The 9,832-nt window shown below is 39.0% G+C and overlaps 1 protein-coding gene across 3 annotated transcripts in view; it reads left to right on the top strand.

Annotated features, from left to right (window-relative positions):
* Positions 1–9,593, top strand: part of LOC103394845 (glucocorticoid receptor) — a 51,661-nt gene extending 42,068 nt beyond the window's left edge. For all 3 annotated transcript variants that reach the window (XM_025065682.1, XM_025065683.1, XM_008332294.3), the window contains 5 exons: positions 656–871; positions 2,083–2,227; positions 2,675–2,805; positions 3,531–3,688; positions 4,579–9,593. In XM_025065682.1, coding sequence (XP_024921450.1) covers positions 656–871; positions 2,083–2,227; positions 2,675–2,805; positions 3,531–3,688; positions 4,579–4,731 — 803 coding nt within the window. In that variant the 3' untranslated portion in view covers positions 4,732–9,593. The remainder of the gene's footprint in view (positions 1–655; positions 872–2,082; positions 2,228–2,674; positions 2,806–3,530; positions 3,689–4,578) is intronic.
* Positions 9,594–9,832: the final 239 nt, after the last annotated feature.

The raw sequence follows: 9,832 nt of genomic DNA on the forward strand, positions 1-9,832 counted from the left end.
GCTAGCGCCTCATCACCTGAACTCTACCATTCCAACCAATGAGACCCAAACAAAAGTGAAAAATGCCAAATCGCAGAGTTAATTTTTTATTTTGTAATTTGTAATTTGTCTTCTAAAGGTTTAGTGTTAAGAACTTAGAAACTCCCAGTGGTTACGTGCTACTTTCTAGTTGAATGTACATTAAAAAGTCTTAGTGAGTCTAATTTAAGTCTGTTTTTTTATGCTGAAGGCCTTTGTCAATAGTGGTGCAAATATTATATAAACTAATGATCATATAGCTAATAAAATTCTGTTTATCCAACCCCAGCCTCCTATTAGGTTTAAACCTCTCTGTGGAGGAGAAGCTAATGACAACAGTTAGCAACCACCCACTTCTTTCATGTCAATGTTAATTTCCTGCACATAAATCAAAGGAAGCAGTCCTGCTCGAGGGGGTGGAGGGGGGATTCCTCTGTGTGTACAGTTTGTTAACGACGTCTGTGTGAGGCATTTTTATGATATGACCCCTCTGTTGGTGACGTTCCAAGTGGGTTAAAATGATGTTTCTATGTCAAATACACTGTACACAATCAACTCAGAACAAAAAAAAAAGCATATGAGGATTTTGAGAAATGAACGCCTGCTCAATGAACTGTCGTACCTCTTTGTTTTTCAGCGAGGAAAAATAAGAGACCACGCCCGAAAATCATCCCCAAGATGCCTCCGCTCATACCACCCATGCTGTCTGTGCTCAAAGCCATCGAGCCAGAAATCATCTACTCCGGCTACGACGGCACCATGCCTGACACCTCGTCACGCCTCATGTCCACACTCAACAGGTTGGGTGGGCAGCAGGTCATTTCTGCGGTCAAGTGGGCCAAGTCACTACCAGGTAGCCATAGTTTTAATCAGTTGCTTTGTGTATAATGTACAGTTTCTCCCACCAGGTTTTAAATCTGATCTGGAAATACTTTTCATCTTCGCAGCAGCCTAAAGAACATAGGCTGAATATATTAACATACAGTTTATCAGGTCCAACAGGTTTCTGATATTATACCTTGTCTCTGATTCCATTCATTATCTGTAGCGTTTCTACATTTTTCAGCCATTTCTGGAAGAAGCTGAAGTTCTGCTGGGCTGTTGTCAGACTCACCCATGTATTAGTCAGTTTTTGTCCTGCAAATTGATAACAATTTTTGGTTGTGTGTTATAATGAGCAGTCTAAATTATTCAGTAGAGCCTTTTCTTTTCACTCTCATTTTATTTGCCTTCTTAATGGTTAGGACTTGTGATTTCTTCTTTATGGGGCAGGAGAAATGTTCAGTTGTCACTTGTGTGTAGGGTTCCTTCTTGTAGCCACTGATATAATTAGATGTATTTTTGTATTTTTCATAAATTATATATATATATATATATATATATATATATATATATATATATATATATATATAGGAACACAGGATCAGTCAAACTACTGCAAGGGGTAATTTGGTCCAGAAATTGTAGTCTTTATGTCACTGCTTTAGTGAACGATCTCTGAATGAGGTGTGCGTGGGGAGGACTTCGAGAAAACAGAGATGTTCACAAAGAGTTTGTGCAGGCAGATGGTCAAAGAATGTTACATAACATTTCTTTTGTTGTCCAGATCAGCCACCAGTCTTCCTCAGTTGAACAAGCATCTGTTTGTCAGCATTGGTGTCATTCCTCAGTGAAAGTCAAAAAAATGAGTTGCTGTAATTTAGAGAAACGCTGTGAGAATTGTCAAGTCAAATGAACTAACACAGTATGACAGGACACCTTTCTGGCTCCTGTCTTGTGTGTTTAGTCTCAAGCTGGAGATCTGCCAAGGTGTTGAGGCAAAGCACAGTTGGAGAAAGGCTTTTACATAACAGCCACCTATTAAAACTCATGTGAAGTGAAAGTGAATTGTGATCTCAATGCAGTTTTATTACAGTAGATTTGATCATCCTTAATGTATGTAAACTTTTACAAAACCATGCTCAATGTGCAATTCTTTGGTGACATTATGTCAAATCCCTTCTTTCTTTCTTTTTACCACAGGACTCAATTCAAAATGTCACTAGTCTCATTTGTTCTTTACAGGCTTCCGCAACCTGCATTTGGACGACCAGATGACACTGCTGCAGTGCTCCTGGCTCTTTCTGATGTCCTTCAGTCTTGGATGGCGGTCATATGAGCAGTGTAACGGCAGCATGCTGTGCTTCGCCCCAGACCTGGTCATCAACAAGTACGTAACAACACGACTCCATTTCTTATATACATATACAGTATATATACATGTGTATATATGTATGTATATATGTGTGTATGTCTATATATATGTATGTATATATGTGTGTATGTATATGTGTATATATATATATATACAGTATGTGTGTGTATATATGTCTATGTATGTATGTATATATCTATGTGTATATATGTGTGTATGTCTATATATATGTATGTATATATGTGTGTATATATATATATATGTATATATGTGTGTGTGTGTGTGTGCGCGCTCATATACATGTGCGTCCCTGCTGGGGCTTTATATTGAACAACAGGAATTTGTATGTTTCTCTCCTGCATCTTGTTTTTTCTGTTCCTCATTGTCTGTCTCTACCTCTTGAACATTCTCTCTCTCTCTTTCTCTCTCCCTCCCTCCACTTCCTTCTCCTTCCCCATTCAGGGAGCGTATGAAGCTGCCCTTCATGAGCGACCAATGCGAGCAAATGCTGAAAATCTGCAATGAGTTTGTCAGGCTGCAAGTGTCCTACGACGAGTATCTGTGCATGAAGGTCCTGCTGCTGCTCAGTACAGGTAAGGGAACACACTTGGCCACCAGAACACAGAAAAACCCAGAGTACATTGCATATATTGGAGACTGCAGTTACTGTTTTCGGAGAGTGAGGGTCCCACATGAACATCTGTTGAAATCCTACAACTGAAGAGTCTATGTTGTGACGGTTTAAATGTGGATAAACTGGAAAGCTAAAAATAATACGGTTACAAAAGAAATCCAAAGACCATAGCAATTATTTCTATATTTGATTCTTATGTAAATTTAACTTTGGCTTCAGAGAAGTGTACTACCACCCACTCCTCCACTGAGTGGCAGGTGAAAGGAAGCACTTAAGAGAGTGTATAGATGTTAGGAAGAGGAAATGACATTTCCCTGGTCTTGCATACACAACTTTTTTTTTTCTCCATCTAAAGATGGAAATATTAACATTGGCTCAAACAGTTTTGTCATTCTTTATCCCCGGCACGGAATACATATGAATCTTTGGAAGAATTTAATTTGTTTTAATGAGGCAGTGGGGTTAGTGAGGCATGACTCGCTCTCAGGACATTTTACAGCACCACCACATTCTGTAAATAATTCACTCAGTGAAAGTAGGTCTGCGCGACTGCAGTATACAACCCTATATGTTCATTGAAGACATGAGCAGAGGAAAAAGACTCTTCAACTAATGTTGTTCCAGGTATTTGCATATCTGTACTGTAAAACTTGTGTGTTTGAATTTGTTTGTGTGTGTGTCTAGTCCCCAAAGACGGCCTAAAGAGTCAGGGCGTGTTCGATGAGATCAGGATGGCCTACATCAAGGAGCTGGGAAAAGCCATCGTCAAGAGAGAGGAGAACGCTAGTCAAAACTGGCAACGCTTCTACCAGCTGACTAAGCTACTGGACTCCATGCAGGAGGTCAGAGGAACACATACATACATACGCACACACACACACACAGTTTCCTCTACATACTGTGGCACGAATTGATAATTTGCACAAAAAGAAATCCTTTCCTTTAATGAAATCCTGTCATGATTTCTGTCAAGTCCGAATTTCATTATATTCATTATTCATCCCACATTTGGGAAATTTACAAAAATGGAGAAGACAACAGTAATGGGACTTCTGCACGTTTTTTTTTTGAATGACATGAAAGTATTTCTCCAGTTGACAAATAAAAATAACGTCAAAAATAGGTCATGGAGTCAAACGATCCCTCAGACAAATAAGCAATAAGGTTTTAAGGTTATATTTCTTAAGTCAATAATGACATTTCTTTTCTAAATAACAAATAGTTTTTAACGTGTCTCTTGTCCATCACATCTATTCACATCTGTATTTACTTAATAAAAAACCCAAAATGCTGCCGCATGTCAGCGGTTAAAACAGCTGGTCGAATGTTATGTGATGCTCTATGTTTACACCTGTTATCTTTCGTCAGCTAATGTTAATTAAAGATGGCGCAGGTCTTTTAGGCTCTTCTTGTGTTTAAGATTTCAACAGTGTGTGTAACAGGGCTGCTGTCGTAACTTCTTTACACCAGCCAGGAGTTCTCATTTCATCGGTGGAGTAAAAGCGTCAGTGCCTGACATCCTCATTTCATGTTGTTTACAGTAAACCCAGAGGAATACACTCGCCAAAGTGCATTATGTTCCAGCCCAGACTCTAACAGCTTCTCTCTGCCTCTGCTTTCCAATAAGACGGGGGGGGGAATTTCACCCTGGCGCACAGATTAGATGTTGCGGTTTTTTTAAGACTATATTTGAAGCCGCTCTTAATGTCTTTGGTCTGCATGTCTCCTGCAGATGGTAGAGGGCCTTCTCCAGATCTGTTTCTACACCTTTGTGAATAAAACCCTGAGCGTGGAATTCCCAGAGATGTTGGCGGAGATCATCACCAACCAGATACCAAAATTCAAGGACGGGAGCATCAAGCCTCTTCTGTTTCACCAGAAATGACTGCCTTAATTAAACTGTGAAGCAATGACTTAAATCCTCCTCCAAGAGCACAATATCTGTAGCCTTGCGCCTCTTCATCCACTCTCAGATTTGGCCACACTACACTGGGAGACCAGAACAGTTTTTGTCAATCGCTCTGGCTAACCAAGAAGAATTTGGCCTCCAGATGAAAGTGGTCAGACTAAATTTTAGCAATTTAAATTTTTTTTTTTTTTTTTTTTAATCTTGACTCCCCTTCTGCCTTTCCTGCCGCATTTGTTTGACTGCTTTTAAACTGACGAGAAACTGCCTTTTCCTCCTTCAACAAACCTACTGTCCAGCAGCCTGTCCACACTAGACCAGACTAGAGTATACTCTTCTCTTCTGCTCACCTGTCCAACATGTTTGTTTGTTCTTCTGAGCTCCAGCGTGGGTGGTGTGGAGAATGTGATGACTGAGGGATCGCTCACTGTTTGATAACGGAGGGGGGAAAAAAACCCAACAAAAGTACAGAGAGAAGTTATTAGGTGACACATTTTTATTTCATTCGAACGTCATCTCCTCCCACAAGAACAGTGAGATTGAAGTGTTTTCAGTCGGTCAGCTGACACATGTTCTCACCACACACACTCACAGACGAGCGTTCACACTGTTAAATGTTTACACAGGATGCGTCTGAGAAGGGAAAACCAGTGCCTTTTAGCTTTTTAAGCTCCGCACAGCCATTCAGCCATTTCCATTGCATAGGAATGTAACTTCTTAAACACACATCACGTCTGTATATTTTATATGCTGGTACTGTTTTTTTTTTGTTTTTGTTTTTTTCATTTTTGTTGGTTTTCTTTTTTTCGGCAGCTTTTTACTCAACCATCACCAAGACATACACGAGGAATTTACATATAGGGTTAATTGCAGCTCTGATAATCTCGAGTTTTACATTTTGAGTGTGTGTGAGAATCTGAAGTTAATCGGAATGTGACTGGTGAGCGACACCGCTGTCGTCAGTACTGAGGATATAATAACAAATATTGTTTTTTAATATATATATATATATATACATATATATATATACACACACATTTAAAATGGTTTCCCTTATAAATATCTGCCACCAGCTTTGAGCTACAGGTGATCCACTGGAGAGGAAAGGAGTCGTAGCTGATGCTCGCGTGTTACGTAGGTACAGACAGACTTTTCAGCTGTGGGCTGTTCACAGAACTTTTTTTTTGCTTTTTGTTCAAATGCATTTGCTAAAGAGAAACATTTTATATACAGTGCTGGTGTGTCTGTGTGCAGGGAACTTATAGATGGAATGCAAATGTTCCTTTCACTGCCAGCTGCTTTGCTACAGTGTGTTCAGTGTGGTGTCGGGATATGTGGAAATCCTATTCAAATATTTCTCAGTTGCAGCCAAAATACGGGGATCAAACTCCTAATTTAATGCTCAAGAAAGTCTTTGCTGCATCGCCTGGGACTGGTGATGATCATAGGAGTATTGTAATTTACTGCACTCCTCTGAAAACACCTTGTACTCTGAAAGTTTCCCTTTAATCAGCTTCATCTTGGAGTTTTTGAACAAACAGGAAGTGGAGTTGTTATGAAACTGTGGCTCTTACAATGGCCAGAGGAAGCCTCTCTTCACATAAAAGGAGTTCACCTCTACAGATGATATATTTTTTGGAGAAATAAAAAAAAAGAGTAGTTTTGTCCAAAATAGTTTGTAAATGAACGCTCAGGATGGGAGTTACTACGTCACATGTATGTATTTTCTACTCTAGTGCCAAATGTCGTGTGTAATGTTCCTGGAGAGTTTGACAGAGTGATATTAATATTCAGTGATCATGTGATATTCTTTGGTTCTTGAGACTTAGGGTGCTCATTCATGGAACAGTGCAGTGTCACACCTACAGTACACCAGCTTCGATAGTGCAGAAGTGTGATGCACAACAATGTCGTATACGTTTTTTAAAAAGGAAAAAATAATAAGAAAGAGTGCTTTGTTGTCGTCAGTTAGGGGCTGATCAGCATTTTTTGGTGCTTTTGGTTTGTGAAAATTAAAAGTTTCAGCCACAGTTAGAACACCGCTGCAGGCACTACCGACGGGGCCCGAGCATCTCCTCCTTAACAAAGTCAGCGCTCGATCAGGACACGTATCAGTCCTCGCGCAGCTTCGCTAGAACACAGCTGTGAACGTTGAGGTCAGGATGATCTCAAAGGACAGAACTTCCTCTTAAACAGGAAGCGGCATGAATCAAAAAGGTGATTTCATCTCTGGCCTGTGAGCAATGCATGTTAGTTACATTTCCTGTGTTAATGAAAAAATATCAGAGAGGAGATGAGAACCTGACACGTCAGCAGAAATCTGTAAAAATGATAGAAAAGTCTTAAGACGACTAAAGTCCTTGGGGAAATTTTTTTTATGTCGATTAAAATGCCAACAGTGCTCCGCAGTTTTTAAAAGTAATATTTTGTATAGAGTAAGTAATAAGTAAGTAATATATTTTAAAAAAATCAAACTAATTTAACCTGTTCACAACCTGCATATTTCCTACAACTAACGGCGCAAACGTTCAATTCAAATTCAAGTGGGTTTTTTATTTTTTTATTTGAGTTTAATTTCTCCTTTACTGAGGGTCTTAAAACCTGAACCTGACGGTTTTAGAAATTCTAACATGTCTTAGAGTTTTCTGACAATGTATTTATTTTGTATTTCGCCTCCAACGTATTTGGCATAAGTTCATATTGATTTCCAATGTGTATTTTGGAATATACATTTGATCATTTATCTATTTTGGGAAGACTGGGAATTCCTTCTGACTTCAGAAATGTTTTTTAGATTAGGACTGTATTGACTGGATACATTGTCTCCCCCAGTACAATTGGCATTTTGAACACATTTTGAAGAGATGTAAAATTTCATACAGCAACATCACTAACACTATTTTTTGTCCGATGCACACAAAAAAAACGGTCCATTTCCCCAAAACTACGGTGTGTTGTGTTTAATCTGGAAATTACTTTGGTAGTAATACACGCAGGTGCTCGGACCTTGACACCTGAACAGTGCTGCAGTTGTTCTATAAAGCTAATACCTGTCATCACTATGACTCAAGGAGACGTTTTTCCATTTTCCTTCATGATTTTCATGATAACCCGGCCTCTTTGCCCGAAGCATGGACTATATAGATTTTCAGCTGTTCGTCTGAGTGGTTCTCCTCCTCCCTCCTCCTCCTGCTCCTCCTGCAGCACACAAGTCTGAAGGGCAGTTAACGAACTTAACTAACATGTTGTCATAGAGACTGACCATTTGCGCGTTACTTACAGTTAGCAGCACCACAGGCTGCGGATACATTGGAACCACCATTCATTAGGAAGCCATCATGTTATCAATCAGCCAAAGGATATGTCTATCGCTCCGGGCTCGTTTTCCTGCACAGTCGGGGTTTGAAGCTCCGTATCGTGGCCTTAGGCTTTAGAGAGCACTGGTTCCATGTCTTTGTTGATAATTCCAGGGAAGATTGTGAACAGAGTACTGTCTAAAGTGTGATGCATACAGTATTACAATCGTCGTCACGTCACGTGGCGCTTGGCAAAAACCAGCTTTAACACGTCAATGTATTTAAAAAAAAAAATCCCTGCTTATTTCCTAAGGGCCATAGATGTACAGTATATCCAGTGTGTGTTAATATTACTATGGAAATATTTTTACATAGACGTAAACTCTATATTCCTATACACCTTTTTTTTTCTTTTTCCTCAGCTTCACTTTGTGTTTCGAGGCCTTGTGAAAGGGAGAGGGCGAGCCATAGAAATAAGATTACAAGTCAGGAAGCGGAGCAAACGTATGTCCATGCTTGTGGAAGTTAATGTGCTGTGAATGAGAAAAAGAAAAGAAAAAAAATCTGCATTTTTGAATACATCCGCTCGATCCTCTTTATTATAGTTTGACTCTGTCCTTTTTGTACATTGAATGAGCGGAGAAGGTGAATATTTTTTTCCCTTTCGTCGGTCTGTGTCTGATAAAGATAGTCGTGTTGAATACTTTAGGAAGTGTTGAAACATTTTCGTCTCGTGAAGTCAACGTATTTTTTTTTTCTGTTAATTCGACCGGGGGAAGGTCTCACTGTGTTTTAAAAGGTTTTAAAGGCAACACGTAAGGAAAGTGGTGTAGAGTGATAGAGTGACCAAAGCAGAAAAGACTAAAAGATTTAACAAACAAAGAGAAAGTATTCAAGTACTTATGTTTTAAGTAGCACTTACCTGCTTGTACTTCTTTATATCCGGCTGGTAACTTTTGTAAAGGTCAAGGCTTTGGATCTCATGTATATTGCTGTGAGGATTTACTGGTCACTTTAATATAGGTTAAAAAAAAAAAAAGACAAGAAAAAAAAAATCCGTGTGAAAATAAATCTGCCAGAGCGTGATGGTATTGCACTAAGCTCCTACTGATTGATAAAAAAGGCTATTTTGTATAAAACACATGCAAATATTATCTTTAAAGATTAAGGGCAGATCTCGTCTCACTGTTTAAAAAAAATGGCGATGGCTTTTAATTGAAGTCTGTTCTGTTTGTATTTCAGTTATATAAATGTAATCCAATATACAAGGAAAAAAAAGACGAAAATATGAGATATTTGTTTTAAAAAGAAACAATGGTTTGTATGACTTCTGTATTACACCTCTTCTGTAGTCAGTGTCCATATTTTCACCTATTAATTAAATGTCAACTTAAGTTATCCGTGTTGTTCTTTGACATTGAATTCGGGACGACGTCGCTAACATCTCGATGTTTTTCGCCATCCCTGGTCACAGAGTGGGAATCTGGAAGAAACCTGTTTGTCCTTGATTCAAACACACAACACAATAAAGTTTTCTGTTTTCCAGCCTTTGGCTCCAGCGCTTCCTTAACAACGCGATACGGCTTGAGTAAGAATCGAACTGTGAATTGTGCAGCAGACAGACCACTGCACCGCTTTGTCCTTAAAATTGATGCTAAAATAGTTCAGTTGGAGACACAGTGGAACAGGAAATTAGCATTATAATACGATATAATACAATTAATTGATCCGAAAACAAAGGAGGGATTAGGGAGTTGGTTAACTTGCATCTAGATAAGAGGTGT

This window comes from Cynoglossus semilaevis, chromosome 19 (genome assembly GCF_000523025.1).
Source record: "Cynoglossus semilaevis isolate Cse_v1.0 chromosome 19, Cse_v1.0, whole genome shotgun sequence".
NCBI classification, from domain to species: Eukaryota; Metazoa; Chordata; class Actinopteri; order Pleuronectiformes; family Cynoglossidae; genus Cynoglossus; species Cynoglossus semilaevis.